The sequence below is a fragment of the Haematobia irritans genome, chromosome 4 (genome assembly GCF_050003625.1).
Source record: "Haematobia irritans isolate KBUSLIRL chromosome 4, ASM5000362v1, whole genome shotgun sequence".
In the NCBI taxonomy this organism is placed as follows: Eukaryota; Metazoa; Arthropoda; class Insecta; order Diptera; family Muscidae; genus Haematobia; species Haematobia irritans.
Genome location: NC_134400.1, coordinates 203513568 through 203530598, shown reverse-complemented (window position 1 = coordinate 203530598; position 17031 = coordinate 203513568). Strand labels below are relative to the sequence as shown.

The 17031-nt window shown below is 35.2% G+C and overlaps 1 protein-coding gene across 1 annotated transcript in view; it reads left to right on the top strand.

Annotated features, from left to right (window-relative positions):
- LOC142233912 (myrosinase 1) overlaps window positions 1-17031 on the top strand; it is a 95976-nt gene that overhangs the window by 50517 nt on the left and 28428 nt on the right. The window contains exon 2 of the mRNA XM_075304974.1: window positions 10-205. Within this exon, the coding sequence (XP_075161089.1) occupies window positions 10-205 (196 nt within the window). The remainder of the gene's footprint in view (window positions 1-9; window positions 206-17031) is intronic.

Genomic DNA, 17031 nt, shown 5'->3' with positions numbered 1-17031 from the left:
CCATTTCAGTATCTCATACGATCAAAACTCCCGTCAATTTCCCAAAGATTTCCTATGGGGTGTGGGATCATCATCGTATCAAATCGAAGGTGGTTGGAATGCCGATGACAAGGGCGAATCAATATGGGATTATATGACCCATACATATCCGGAGAAAATAGTCGATAAATCAAATGCAGATGTTTCATGTGATAGTTACCACCAGGTAAGTAGGGTTGGAGTAGTACAAAATTAAGACAATAACTTTTATCTCATTAAGAAATATCAACTACATCATAAATGACACCTTAAATACTATGATTGATGTTCCCATAATACCAGACCATGAGTGTTATATCAAAGCAATGACAATTCAATAAAGAAATAAATTATATACCAATTAAAAAAAAAAAACAAAAGAAACATGAAATACATGCAACTTGTCTTAGCGCCAATATCAACCTCAACGAATTGAAATCACTAACATTGGCCATCATCAACAGCAATGACCAAATGGCCAATGGCCAGCAATAACAGGTGGTACTTTGACAAAGGTGATCGGTGCATGTGCGAATTACTGCTGCTTAATGAAAAATAATTAATTAAAAATTGCTCAAAATAACTCGTTCTGATACCAGAAATTTACCTAATACTATCGTATAACCATTATGGAATTCAAATTGTTGGTTACTTAGTTTTTCTTTTTTTTTTTGGAAAAAAAGCTAAAATTTTTTAACGAAGTCATGTTTGCGGCTTAGTTAAATTACTGCATTCCTGTTCACGCCATTTTTTATGATTTATGAATAAATCAATCTAAATAATTTTTTCATTCGTGTAACTCTATCATGTCATGCAGAGTAGACAATTTAATTGAACTAAGTAATCAATGTTTTAATCAAATGCAATGAGCTTGGTAATGACTTAAATAAAATATTAGGGTGAGGATTAGTAAAATTTGAATTTTTTTAATTAAATTTAATAACATTTTCAATTGACATCCCAGCAAAAAAAGAGATGCGAAAAAAGTAGTTTTCATCCCCAAATTGTGTTCATGAAGTAGTGGATCATCTCCAATGAGTTTTACATGGGCTTGTCATAGGACGGAAGTACTTCATTTTTGGATCCTTTGCTTTGCTTTAGAAGTTGTGCCTTGGAAGTTCATTTGGAAAACTAAAAAACTTTTTTTTCCCAATTTCACTTTTTATTTTTTATCAGTATTGTTTGTTACACTTTTATTTTCTTATTATCTAATTTTTACAAATTGAAAAAGTTCTTCACTTCCACCGGGGGTTGAACCTGGGTTTGTTGGCACCATAGTAGAACGTCTAAGCAAGCTCAGCCACAAATGCCATTGAACACGATGCATCAAAACGTCTATTCAAATGTTTGTAACATGAACGGACTATGACACCAGGCATGACTTCCTGAGATGCTCCAATAACACATGAGATAGAAAATGTTCAGCACTTTATAGGCAGAAGTCCAATTTTGAAAGAAAGAAATAAGAAAGACCTATTTAAAAACAAGTATATACGGCCGTAAGTTCGGCCAGGCCGAATCTTATGTACCCTCCACCATGGATTGCGTAGAAACTTCTACGAAAGACTGTCAACTCACTCGGATGAAATTTGCTCCTCCAAGAGGCTCCAAAACCAAATGTCGGGATAGGTTTATATGGGGGCTATAAATGATTATGGACTGATATGGACCACTTTTGGCATGGTTGTTAAATATCATATACGTACCAAATTTCAACCAGATCGGATGAATTTTGCTTCTCCAAAAGGCACCGGAGGTCAAATCTGGCGATCGGTTTATATGGGAGCTATATATAATTATGGACTGATAGGAACCAATTCCTGCATGGTTGTTGAATACCATATATTAACATCACGTACCAAATTTCAACCGAATGGGAAGAATTTTGCTCTTCCATGGTGCTCCGGAGGTCAAATCTGGGGATCGGTTTATATGGGGCCTATATATAATTATTGACCGATATCGACCAATTTTTACATGGGTGTTTGAGGCCATATATTAACAACACGTACCAAATTTCAACTGAATCAGATGAATTTTGGTCTTCCAAGAGGCTCCGGAGGTCAAATCTGGTGATCGGTTTATATGGGGGCTATATATAATTATGGACCGATGTGGACCAATTTTTGCATGGTGGTTAGAGACCATATACTAACACTATGTACCAAATTTCAGCCGGATCGGATGAAATTTGCTTCTCTTTGAGGCTCCGCAAGCCAAATCGGGGGATCGGTTTATATGGGGGCTATGTATAATTATGAACCGATGTGAACCAATTTTTGCATGGTTGTTAGAGACCATATACTAAAACCATGTCCCAAATTTCAGCCGGATCGGATGAAATTTGCTCCTCGTAGAGGGTCTGCAAGCCAAATTTGGGGGTCCGTTTATATGGGGGCTATACGTAAAAGTGGACCGATATGATCCATTTGCAATACCATCTGACCTACATCAATAACAACTACTTGTGCCAAGTTTCAAGTCGATAGCTTGTTTCGTTCGGAAGTTAGCGTGATTTCAACAGACGGACGGACAGACATGCTCAGATCGACTCAGAATTTCACCACGACCCAGAATATATATACTTTATGGGTATATGTGTCATTCCGTTTGTCGATGTGTCATTCCGTTTGTAACACATCGAAATATTGCTCTAAGACCCCATACAATATATATATATATATATATATATATATATATATATATATATATATATATATATATATATATATATATATATATATATATATATATATATATATATATATATATATATATATATATATATATATATATATATATATATATATATATATATATATATATATATATATATATATATATATATATATATATATATATATATATATATATATATATATATATATATATATATATATATATATATATATATATATATATATATATATATATATATATATATATATATATATATATATATATATATATATATATAATATATATATATATATATATATATATATATATATATATATATATATATATATATTCTGGGTCGTGGTGAAATTCTGAGTCGATCTAAGCATGTCCGTCCGTCCGTCTGTTGAAATCACGCTAACTTCCGAACGAAACAAGCTATCGACTTGAAACTTGGTACAAGTAGTCGTTATTGATGTAGTCGGATGGTATTGCAAATGGGCCATATCGGTCCACTTTTACGTATAGCCCCCATATAAACGGACCCCCAGATTTGGCTTGCGGAGCCTCTAAGAGAAGCATATTTCATCTGATCCGCCTGAAATTTGGTACATGGTGTTGGTATATAGTCTCTAACAACCATGCACAAATTGGTCCACATCGGTTCATAATTATATATATCCCCCATATAAACCGATCTCCAGATTTGGCTTGCGGAGACTAAAAGAGAAGCAAATTTCATCCGATCCGGTTAAAATTTGAAACGTGGTATTAGTATATGGTATCTAACAACCATGCAAAAAGTGGTCCACATCGGTTCATAATTATATATAGCCCCCATATAAACCGATCCCCAGATTTGGCTTGCGGAGCCTCTAAGAGAAGCAAATTTCATCCGATGCGGTTAGGTTAGGTTAAAGTGGCAGCCCGATTAGGTTTCAGGCTAACTTAGACTATTCAGTCCATTGTTATATATAGCCGATCCCCAATCACACAAAAATTGGTCCATACCGGTTCATAATCATGGTCCCAGCAAAAAAATTTGGAAGTTCTTCCAAAGGCACAACTTTAAAAGCACTTCCAGAAGATGCACTCCCAATGATGTTCTTTATTTTAATTACCCAGGAAGTTCTTTTAATTCAATTTTTTATAACTTGGTTTTTTCATACTTTTAATGGGTAATTTTAACTTTTTTGCTTCAAATTTAGTGCAACGGATGTTGAAATGGAGGACTTCCGTCCTATGACAACCCCATGTTAAATTCATCGCTTCTGCGTCAATTTTGCACAACTTCCGGACCCAAAAAGAACATTTTCATTACTTTTTTGGCGACGCTTTTTTTGCTGGGGTTGCCACTCGAGCCAAAAATAATATTCCAAAATTTTATTTCTATAGAAAATTTTGTCAAATGTTTATTTATAAAGAAAATTTTGTCAAAATTTCATTTCTATAGAAAATTTTGTTAAAATTTCATTTCCATAGAAAATTTTGTTAAAATTTCTATAGAAAATTTTGTCAAAATTTTAGTTCTACAGTAAATACAGTTATTTCTATAGAAAATTCGGACACCTTGTATTTATGAACGGAAATTTACTTCTACATATTCAAGTAGTAAAATTGGGTGGTAGACACGTTGCCAAAGTTAGTAAAATTCTACTAGAAATGGTAGGTTTTTCATTGTTTGGTAGATGTTTTGATGTTTTGGTAGATTTTGCAAAGGAACTCCATACAGTTTTCTATAGAAATAAACTTCTGAGAAAATTTTGTATATGGAAAAAAATGTTGAGAACTTTTTTTACATAGAAATTTTCAAAATTTTCTTTATAGAAGTAAAATTTTGTCAAAATTTTCTATATAGAAAAAAAAATTGTGCAAAATTTTCTATATAGAAATAAAATTTGGACAAAATTTTCTATAGAAATAAACTTTGGACAAAATTTTCTATAGAAATAAAATTTTTACAAAATTTTCTATAGAAATAAAATTTTGACAAAATAAAATTCTGACAAAATTTTCTACAGAAATAAAATTTGGACAAAATTTTCTATAGAAATAAAATTCTGACAAAATTTTCTATAGGAATAAAATTTTTTCAATATTAGGAATAACAATTAAGGAAAGTCTAAAGTCGGACGGGGCCGACTATATTATACCCTGCACCACTTTGTAGATCCAAATTTTCGATACCATATCACATCCGTCAAATGTGTTGGGGGCTATATACAAAGGTTTGTCCCAAATACATACATTTAAATATCACTCGATCTGGACAGAATTTGATAGGCTTCGGCTTCTACAAAATCTACAGACTCAAAATTTAAGTCGGCTAATGCACTAGGGTGGAACACAATGTTAGTAAAAAAAAATATGGGAAACATTTAAATATGAAGCAATTTTAAGGAAACTTCGCAAAAGTTTATTTATGATTTATCGCTCGATATACATGTATTAGAAGTTTAGGAAAATTAGAGTCATTTTTACAACTTTTCGACTAAACAGTGGCGATTTAACAAGGAAAATGTTGGTATTTTGACCATTTTTGTCGAAATCAGAAAAACATATATATGGAAGCTATATCTAAATCTGAACCGATTTCAACCAAATTTGTCACGCATAGCTACAATGCTAATTCTACTCTCTGTGCAAAATTTAAACTAAATCGGAGTTAAAAATTTGCCTCTGTGGTCATATGAGTGTAAATCAGGCGAAAGCTATATATGGGAGATATATCTAAATCTGAACCGATTTCAACCAAATTTGGCACGCATAGCCACAATGCTAATTCTACTCCCTGTGCAAAATTTCAACTAAATCGGCGCAAAAAAATGGTCTCTGTGGTCATATGAGTGTAAATCGGGCGAAAGCTATATATGGGAGATATATCTAAATCTGAACCGATTTCAACCAAATTTGGCACGCATAGCTACAATGCTAATTCTACTCTCAGTGCAAAATTTCAACTAAATCGGAGCTAAAGATTGGCCTCTGTGGTCATATGAGTGTAAATCGGGCGAGCGATATATATGGGAGCTATATCTAAATCTGAACCGATTTCAATAAAATTTTGCACATTTGAATACACTGCTAGTTCTACTCCCTGTGCAAAATTTCAACCTAATTGGGGTAAAACTCTGGCTTCTGGGACCGTATTACTGCATATCGGGCGAAAGATATATACGGGAGCTATATCTAAATCTGAACCGATTTCAATGAAATTTGGCACACTGGACTATAGTACTAATTGTTCTTCTTGTGCAAAATTTTAAGCCAATTAGGGTAAAACTCTGGCTTCTGGGGCCATATAAGTCCATATCGGGCGAAATATATATATGGGAGCTATATCTAAATCTGAACCGATTTCTTCCAAAATCAATAGGGATCTATTCTGAGCCAAAACACATACTTGTGCCAAAGTTGAAGTCGATTGGACTAAAACTGCGACCTAGACTTTGATTACAAAATGTGTTCACGGACAGACGGACAGACGGACATGGCTATATCGACTCAGGAGCCCACCCTGACCATTTTTGCCAAAGACACCATGTGTCTATCTCGTCTCCTTCTGGGTGTTGCAAACATATGCACTAACTTATAATACCCTGTTCCACAGTGTGGAGCAGGGTATAAAAATTTGTAAAAAAAAGATTAAACCAATTTCATGAAAAAATCCCCACAAAAATCCCCAAATTTATGGAAACTCCCCACCAAATCCCCAAGTCCCCAACTACGATAAAATATCCCCAATTTGGGGAAAAATTCCCAATACTGGCAACACTGCGCAGCGGTAAGCACTTTTACTGTTTGAACTTCAAGGTCATTTAATATTTGTTGCATCCGTTCTGGCAATATTTTTAACTTACGAGCATGTGTTTTTTTACTACTGTGCGTAGATTTCGATTAAATATGGCCTTCATTTTTTAAATGGAGTGAGTCTACCTTCTTGTAGTAATTTTCAAATGTTATACATATTACAAAGTTCAAAATAATGTGAAGCTATACGAATACCCTAATGTACGTGTTTACATTTATTTATATGCAATAAACTATAGACAAATTACTGCTATTAACAGAATCTGCTGCAAGATTGTACATCTGTTTACAGATCGTTTGGGCTAAATTCAATTGTCTGTGGTTGTGCTTGAACATTTGCTCGGGTAAACGCACATTTTCTACAGTGGATGAAAAAAATATTGTCGCGCATTTGATATTTGCTGAAGATTACAGTCTGCATTTTTGTATACCCTAAACCACATTGTGGTCAGGGTATAATAACTTTGATCTGCCAAAAAATGTGCCTATCAGAAATATTGATTTTAGACCCCATAAAATATATACCGATCGACTCAGAATCACCTCCTGAGTCGATCTAGCGCTTGGTGTCCGTCCGTCCGTCTGTGCATGAATTTGTTGTTCGCAGGATTCCGGTCGCAATTATTAACCGATTTTGATTTGATATTGGGTGTTTTTGGGTACAAGGATGAATGCTTTTGAATTTGGAAGAAATCCGATCAAATTTAGATATATCTCCCATATATATGTATCGCCCGATTTCGACAAATGGGGTTACGTTACGCTTTTTTACTAACCGATTATCGTCAAATTTGGAACAAAATAATCTTTTTCATCACCCTTCAAGTGTGCAAAATTTCATTGAAATCGGTTCAGATTTAGATAGAGCTCCCATGTATATATATCGCCCGATTTTCCCTTACCTTTAAGGGATTTTCCAAAACCCTTATTTATTACCCGATCTTACTCAAATTTAGCAAAAGGTAACCTTTTGTGGTATCAACCAAACCCGCCAAATATCATCCACATCGGTTCAGATTTAGATATAGCTCCCATATATAGCTTTCGCCCGATTTACACTCATATGACCACTGAGGCCAATTTTTTTGCTCCGATTTAGTTGAAATTTTGCACAGGAAGTAGAATTAGCATTGTAGCTATGCGTGCCAAATTTGGTTGAAATCGGTTCAGATTTAGATATATCTCCCATATATGTATATGTTTTTCTGATATCGACAAAAATTGTCAAAATACCAACATTTTCCTTGTAAAATCGCCACTGCTTGGCCGAAAAGTTGTAAAAATGACTCTAATTTTCCTAAACTTCTAATACATATATATCGAGCGATAAATCATAAATAAACTTTTGCGAAGTTTCCTTAAAATTGCTTCAGATTTAAATGTTTCCCATATTTTTATACCCTTCACCACTACTGTGGTACAACAGGGTATAATAAGTTTGTGTATTTGTATGTAACGCCAAGAAATAGTGGTCATAGACCCATCTTTTAGTATACCGATCGGCTTAGAATTAAATTCTGAGTCGATTTAGCGATGTCCATCTGTCTGTCTGTCCGTCCGTCTGTCTGTATATGTAATTTTGTGCACAAAGTACAGCTAGCAATTTAAGTCCGATCGTCCTCAAATTTGGCATAGGACCGTTTCTTGGGACAGAGACAATCGCTATTGGTTTTGGAAAAAATCGGGTCAGATTTAGATATAGCTGCCATATATATTTATCCCCGATTTGGTCATAGTTAGCGTGTTTATCAACCGATTTTCTTGAAATACCGTACATCCAAATATTTTATGAGTCTCGAAAATTTTGCAAAATAAAATCGGTTCAGATTTAGATATAGCTCCCATATATATCTTTCGTCCTGTTTAGACTCATATGACCACAGAGGCCAAAGTTTACTACCGATCTTCGTGAAATTTTGCACAAAGGGTAGAATTGACATTCTACTAATGCTTGGTAAATTTGATTGAAATCGGTTCAAATTTAGATATAGCTCCCATATATATCTTTCTTCCGATTTGAACTTATATGGCCACAAAAGCCAGAGTTTTGCCGTGATTTGCTTCAAATTTTGCACAAGGGGTACGTTTAATAGTATCGTTAAGTGTGTCAAATTTTGTTAAAATCGGTTCAGATTTAGAAATAGCTCACATATATATCTTTCGCCCGATTTGGACTTATATGGTCTCAAAAGCCCGAGTTTTGCCGTGACTTACTTCAAATTTTGCACAAGCGGTACTTTTAACGATACTATTGTATGTGCTAAATATGGTCAAAATCGATTCAGATTTAGTTATAGCTCCCTTATATATCTTTCGTCCGATTTGAACTTTATGGTCTCAAAATCCAGGGTTTTGCTTCAAATTTCGCACAAGGAGTACGTTTAGTAGTATTGGTAATTGTGTCAAATTTGGTTAAAATCGGTTCAGATTTAGATATGGCTCCCATATATATCTTCCGTCCGATTTGCACTCATATGACCAGGGGGGCCAAAGTTATACTGCCATTTACGTGAAATTTCGCATAGATAGCAGAATTATTATTCTAAGTATACATGTCAAATTTAGTCAAAATCGGTTCAGATTATATATAGCTCCCATATATACGTACACCAGAGTTGGGGAAATATGGAAATATTTTAGACCCATTTTCAATGGAAGTTTCCTCCAATTAACTGGATATCGTTAGCCGATTTAAATTTTAATTCTAGAGATTTTGTAGAAGTAAAAAAATTGTCTCCTTTATATAGCTTCCAGCAAATGTGAAGTAGTTGAGATGGTAACACAAATTTTGGCCTACATAGGGGTGAAGGGTTTAATATAGTCGGCCTCGCCCGACTTTAGACTTTCCTTACTTGTTTTTATACCCACCACCATAGGATGGGGGGTATATTAACTTTGTCATTCCGTTTGTAACACATCGAAATATTGCTCTAAGACCCCATAAAGTATATATATTCTGGGTCGTGGTGAAATTCTGAGTAGATCTGAGCATGTCCGTCCGTCCGTCTTTTGAAATCACGCTAACTTCCGAACGAAACAAGCTATCGACTTGAAACTTGGGACAAGTAGTTGTTATTGATGTAGGTCGGATGGTATTGCAAATGGGCCATATCGGTCCACTTTTACGTATAGCCCCCATATAAACGGATCCCAAAATTGGGCTTGCGAGGCCTCTAAGAGAAGCAAATTTCATCCGATCCGGCTGAAATTTGGTACATGGTGTCAGTATATGGTCTCTAACAACCATGCAAAAATTGGTCCACATCGGTCCATAATTATATATAGCCCCCATATAAACCGATCCCCCGATTTGGCTTGAGAGGCCTCTAAGAGAAGCAAATTTCATCCGATCCGGCTGAAATTTGGTACATGGTGTTAACATATGGTCTCTAATGAACATGCGAAAATTGGTCGACATCGGTCCATAATTATATATAGCCCCCACATAAACCGATCCCCCGATTTGGCTTGCGAGGCCTCTAAGAGAAGCAAATTTCATCCGATCCGGCTGAAATTTGGTACATGGTGTTAGTATATGGTCTCTAATGACCATGCAAAAATTGGTCCACATCGGTCCATAATTATATGTAGCCCCCATATAAACCGATCCCCCGATTTGGCTTGCGAGGCCTCTAAGAGAAGCAAATTTCATCCGATCCGGCTGAAATTTGGTACGTGATGTTAGTATATGGTCTCTAACAACCATGCAAAATTTGGTCCACATCGGTTCATAATTATATATAGCCCCCATATAAACCGATCTCCAGATTTGACCTCCGGAACCTCTTGCAAGACCAAAATTCATCTGATTCAGTTGAAATTTGGTACGTGGTGTTAATATATGGCCTCAAACTCCCATGCAAAAATTGGTCGATATCGGTCCATAATTATATATAGGCCCCATATAAACCGATCCCCAGATTTGACCTCCAGAGCCCCTTGGAAGAGCAAAATTCTTCCCATTCGGTTGGAATTTGGTACGTGATGTTGGTATCCACCAACCATCCAGGAATTGGTTCCTATCAGTCCATAATTATATATAGCTCCCATATAAACCGATCCCCACATTTGACCTCCGGTGCCTTTTGGAGAAGCAAAATTCATCCAATCTGCTTGAAATTTGGTACGTGGTGGTAGTATATGATATTTAACAACCATGCCAAAAGTGGTCCATATCAGTCCATAATCATATATAGCCCCATATAAACCGATCCCGAGATTTGGTTTTGGAACCTCTTGGAGGAGCAAATTTCATCCGAGTGAGTTGAAATTTGGTATATTGTGCTAGTATATGGTCGTTAACAACCATGCCTAACTAGGTCCATATCGGTCTATAGTTATATATGGCCCTCAGATAAATCGATCCCCAATCACACAAATTTCAATTCTGGCTCTCTACGTACAAAAAGTCCATATCGATTCGTAATTATTTGTAGACTTAACTATACATAACTTTTTTGTCTAATATATACCATGTATGGACTAAATCACAATTTAGAAAACGATGTTAAGAAGTTTTAAGATACCACAACCCAAGTAATTCGATTGTGGATGATAGTCTTTCGTAGAAGTTTCTACGCAATCCATGGTGGTGGGTACATAAGATTCGGCCTGGCCGAACTTGCGGCCGTATATACTTGTTTAACTTTATTTATAGCTGTAGCATTATTTTCTTGTCCAAAGGAAAAATTTTCTAATATAAATAAATATATGTCCAATAATAAAATATATGTTCTAAATACTGTCAAGCTTACTCATATCAAGTCAATTAAAAACACAAACAATTGTATATTTACGGATTTCACCTGTCATATCGCTTATTGTAAAATTAATGTAATATTTAAAAAATGAAGTCGTTGATTACTTTTTCAGTGAATTGTATACAAACAAATAAATATTCTCTCAACGTAAACAGAACTTGTATTAATAACGTTGTGAAGCGTATTATCCGTATCTGTCGTCTATATTTTGTTCAAACATATGTATGAATAAAGATTGTGTGACAGATGTTGGCACACGAGTGCTGCAAATTGAGAAAAATTATCGTATGTAAATGTCATTTGTAACATTGCTGTTGACGTTAGTTTACTGTGATTTGGAAGTACAGCGTCGACTCTTGGTCATTGCCCAAATTGGTAACTTAAGTGGAAATTCGTCCACTGGGCCCTGAAGTTGGCAGCTTTTTGGATGACCTTGAATTTCGTTGCATTTGTAGTTTGTATTACCACCACATAATAGGTAGCTATTGCATCTGCACTAAATTCGCAAGAAAACACGGTTTCGGTTATTGTAACTGAATCCGGAAAACCGGTGTTCGTATCATTCGCCTATAATTTGTTAGAACGGATGCATAGAAACAGATTGTTTGACAGATCTTCGCACATGAGCATTTAAAATTGAGAAAAATGGTTGTTATTAAATGTCAATGGTAACATTGCTGTTGACGTTAATAAGACAAGATTTTTTTCTAAAAGTTTAAAATAAACAAAATGAACAAAAATATTACGGCAATGAATAAAAAGGCTATTTAAGATATAAATAGTGACCGAACTTAATAAGAATATCGTTACAATGACCTCATTTAACACGTTTTTAATTTACATATTCGTATGTGAAAATATTCATAATTCTACATAGCATTTTTTTTTTTCATTGTCAAAGGTGGATATCTCGTTGTTCAAGTAGCATTGTCACTGCCACCACTTATCATTTTTCATTGCTGCATCATATTTGCATAGTTGAAGGAATGTGAATTAGAGTTTAATGGAACTTATGAATCTCGAACGGCCAACATATTTATTAGAAGTAAGAAGTTTACAAAAGAGAAAAAAGCTACTATACCACATATGCTGCACTTACTCTATTATCCACTTGTATGGATTTGGGACATTGCTGTAATAGAATTAATAAAATATATAATATGCCAACATTCTGGGTCGTGATGGAATTCTGAGTCGATCTAGCCACGTCCGTCCGTCTACTGAAATCACTCTAACTTCCGAACTAAATAAGCTATCGACTTGAAATTTGGCACAAGATTGTTGTCTAACAACTATGCAAATTGGTCCACATCGATCCATAATTATATATAGCCCCCATATAAACCGATCTCCAGATTTGATCTCCGGAGACTCTTGGGGGAGCAAAATTCTTCCAATCTAGTTGAAATTTGATACGTGGTGTTAGTATGTGGTCTCTCAAAACCATGCAAAAACATCTCGATATAGGTCCATGATTATATATAGGCCCCATATAAACCGATCCCCAGATTTGATCTCCAGAGACTCTTGGAGGAGCAAAATTCATCCAATCTGGTTGAATTTTGGTACGTGGTGTTAGTATGTGGTCTCTAACAACCATGCAAGAATTGGTCCACATCAATCCATAATTATATATAGCCCCTATATAAATCGATCCCCAAATTTGATCTCCGGAGACTCTTGGGGGAGCACAAATCATCCAATCTGGGTGAAATTTGGTACGTGGTGTTAGTATTTGGTCTCTCAAAACCATGCAAAAATTGGTCCACATGTATCCATGATTATATATAGCCCCCATATAAACCGATCCCCAGATTTGACCTCCAGAGACTCTTTGGGGAACAAAATTCATCCAATCTGGGTGAAATTTGGTATGTGGTGTTAGTATGTGGTCTCTCAAAACCATGCAAAAATTGGTCCACATCGATCCATAATTATATATAGCCCCCATATAAACCGTTCCCCAGATTTGACCTCCTGAGCCTCTTGGAGGAGCAAAATTCATCCAATCTGGGTGAAATTTGGTACGTGGTGTTAGTATGTGGCCTCTCAAAACCATGCAAAAATTGGTCGATATCGGTCCATGTTAATTTATGTAGCCACCATATAAATCTATCCCCAAACCATGCAAAAATTGGTCCACATGGATCCATGATTATATATAGCCACCATATAAACCTATCCCCAGATTTGACCTCCGGAGCCTTTTGGGGAGCAAAATTCATCCGATCCAGTTGAAATTTGGTACGTGGTGTAAGTATGTGGTCTTCCAAAAGCATACACAAATTGGTCCACATCGGTCCATAATTATATATAGCCCCCATATAAACCGATCCCCAGATTTGACCTCCGGAGCCTCTTGGAGGAGCAAAATTCATCCAATCTGGTTGAAATTTGGTACGTGGTGCTAGTATGTGGTCTCTAACAACCATGCAAGAATTGGTCCACATCGATCCATAATTATATATAGCCCTCATATAAATCGATCCCCAAATTTGATCTCCGGAGACTCTTGGGGGAGCAAATTTCATCCAATCTGGTTGAAATTTGGTACGTGGTGTTAGTATGTGGTCTCTCAAAACCATGCAAAAATGTGTCCACATGGATCCATGATTATATATAGCCCCCATATAGACCGATCCCCAGATTTGACCTTCTGAGACTCTTGGGGGAACAAAATTCATCCAATCTGGTTGAAATTTGGTACGTGGTGTTAATATATGGTCTCTCAAAACCATGCAATCGGTCCATGATTATATATAGCCACCATATAAACCGATCCCCAGATTTGACCTCCGGAGCATTCTGGGGGACCAAAATTCATCCAATCTGGTTGAAATTTGTTAAGTGGTGTTAGTATGTGGCCTCTCAAAAGCCCCCATATAAACCGTTCCCCAGATTTGAACTCCTGAGCCTCTTGGAGGAGGAAAATTCATCCAATCTGGGTGAAATTTGGTACGTGGTGTAAGTATGTGGTCTCTCAAAACCATGCAAAAATTGGTCCACATCGATCCATAATTATATATAGACCCCATATAAACCGTTCCCCAGATTTGACCTCCTGAGCCTCTGTGGCCTCTCAAAACCATGCAAAAATTGGTCGATATAGGTCCATGATTATATATAGCCTCCATATAAATCGATCCCCAAACCATACAAAAATTGGTCCACATGGATCCATGATTATATATAGCCACCATATAAACCTATCCCCAGATTTGACCTCCGAAGCCTTTTGGGGAGCAAAATTCATACAATCTGGTTGAAATTTGGTACGTGGTGTTAGTATGTGGTCTCTCAAAACCATGCAAGAATTGGTCCACATCGATTCATAATTATATATAGCCCCCGTATAAACCGATCCCCAGATTTGACCTCCGGAGCCTCTTGGAGGAGCAAAATTCATCCAATCTGGGTGAAATTTGGTACGTGGTGTTAGTATGTGGTCTCTAACAACCATGCAAAAATTGGTCCACATGGATCCATGATTATATATAGCCACCATATAAACCTATCCCCAGATTTGACCTCCGGAGCCTTTTGGGGAGCAGAATTCATACAATCTGGTTGAAATTTGGTACGTGGTGTTAGTATGTGGTCTCTCAAAACCATGCAAAAATTGGTCGATATCGGTCCATGATTATATATAGCCCCCATATAAACCTATCCCCAGATTTGACCTCCGGAGCCTTTTTGGGGAGCAAAATTCATCCGATCCAGTTGAAATTTGGTACGTGGTGTAAGTATGTGGTTTTCCAAAAGCATGCACAAATTGGTCCACATCGGTCCATAATTATATATAGCCCCCATATAAACCGATCCCCAAATTTGATCTCCGGAGACTCTTGGGGGAGCTAATTTCATAAGTTTTAGCTGAAATTTGGTACATTGTGCTAGTCATGGCCGCTAACAACCATGCCCATATCGGTCTATAGTTATATATAGCCCCCAGATAAACCGTTCCCCAATCACACAAAAATTGGTCAATATCGGTTCATAATTGTATATAGCCCCCATATAAGACGACTCCCATATTTCAATTCTGGCTCTCTAATTATTGCGCAAAAGTTCATATCGTTTCGTAGTTATTTGTAGACTTCCCTATATATACCGATCAAGAACTGAATTATATAAGTATTTAATCTGTCTTTTTTAATATATACCACGTATGGGCTAACTTACAATTTAGAGAGGATGTTCAAAAGTTTTAAGATACCGTGCCATCGGTAAGTATTACCGCAACCCAACTAATTCGATGTGGATGGCAGTCTTTAGTTAAAGTTTCTTTGCAATCCGTGGTACATAAGTTTCGGCCTGGTCGAACTTAGGGCCGTAGATACGTGTGTGTATTAAGAATAAGACTTGTGTGCCTTTTCATTTTGGAAAATACATATACTATTACGAAATATGTATTGTTTTATTTTCATTAAATATAATGTGATCTAATCATCACATGTAATAATGATATAAAAAAGTAAAATTTATAAACAAAAAATATTATTTAATATAAAATTTACACCTCGTCACAAAGTTCGCAAAAAAAATTTCACCTCACAGTGAAAGGGTAACTGACCAATAACACTAGGTCACAAATAACAAAATTTTCTCTGTTATTTGTTTCTAGCATACTTTTTCCCATTGATTTTGACCTACTAAATACGAAAATTAGTTTTAAAAAATTTTCTGTCGATTGGTTTTCGAGATACAAATTTTTGAACTTTTTTTTTAATTTTTGGAGGTACACTTACAATTTTGAGCATATTTTTCGTCTTATTTGACCTATTTTATCCCAGTGCTACTCAAATTAAAGAAAATTGAGCCGTCTACAACTCAAACTACTCAAATCGGGTAAGTAGTTTGGATGTTGGCGGCTTAAAAAGGTAAAAAACGGCGTTTTTTAGTAAAAATGTGGCAGAAAAAAATATATAAAAATTCATATAACATAAAAAACACGATGCTAACATATGCTCAAAATTGTAAGTGTACCTCCAAAAATTAAAAAAAAAGTTAAAAAAATTGTATCTCGAAAACCAATCGACAGAAAATTTTTTAAAACTCATTTTCGTGTTTAGTAGGTCAAAATCAATGAGAAAAATTATGCTAGAACCAATTCACAAAACGACTGTTGGCTAGTGTAAGCTGGCAACCCAAAAATATGAACACCAATACTAACAGAAAAAATATCACTAAAATATTTCCAATTCAAAAGTTGGTTGAAGTTGAAAATTTTTTCAATAATTAAATTAATTGATACAATTTACTTTTTAATCAAGATAGAAACATTAAGTTAATTAAGTCAATGATTGAGAATTTAAAAATTTTTAATTAAATAATTAATACACAGAATTAACTTTTTAATTTAATTAATTTAATTAATCGGAAAGTAATTGAAAATAGTTACCGTTTTTAATTAACGGATTAATTTAGTTTTTTGAGATCGACAGCAATTAAAAATCAATTAAAAAATTAATTGAAATTTGCTAATGAAGTCAATTAATTATTGAGCATTTTTTATGCCCAATTAAAACTGTGATTGATACCATCATTGTCATGATTGAAGGCATTTCATTAAAAAAATTAATTGGATCAATCAATTACGTGATTGAATCAGAAAAAAATGTATTTGTGTGTGCTTCAATTTCACTTCTAGTGTGAAAGGAGAGGGTGGTCAAAAGCGGTTGCTCGATACGTGATGGTTGTTGGCTGGTTAGAAAGAGAGGTAGAAATTTCCTGTTTATAAATATTTTAAGTTACGTTCAAGTAA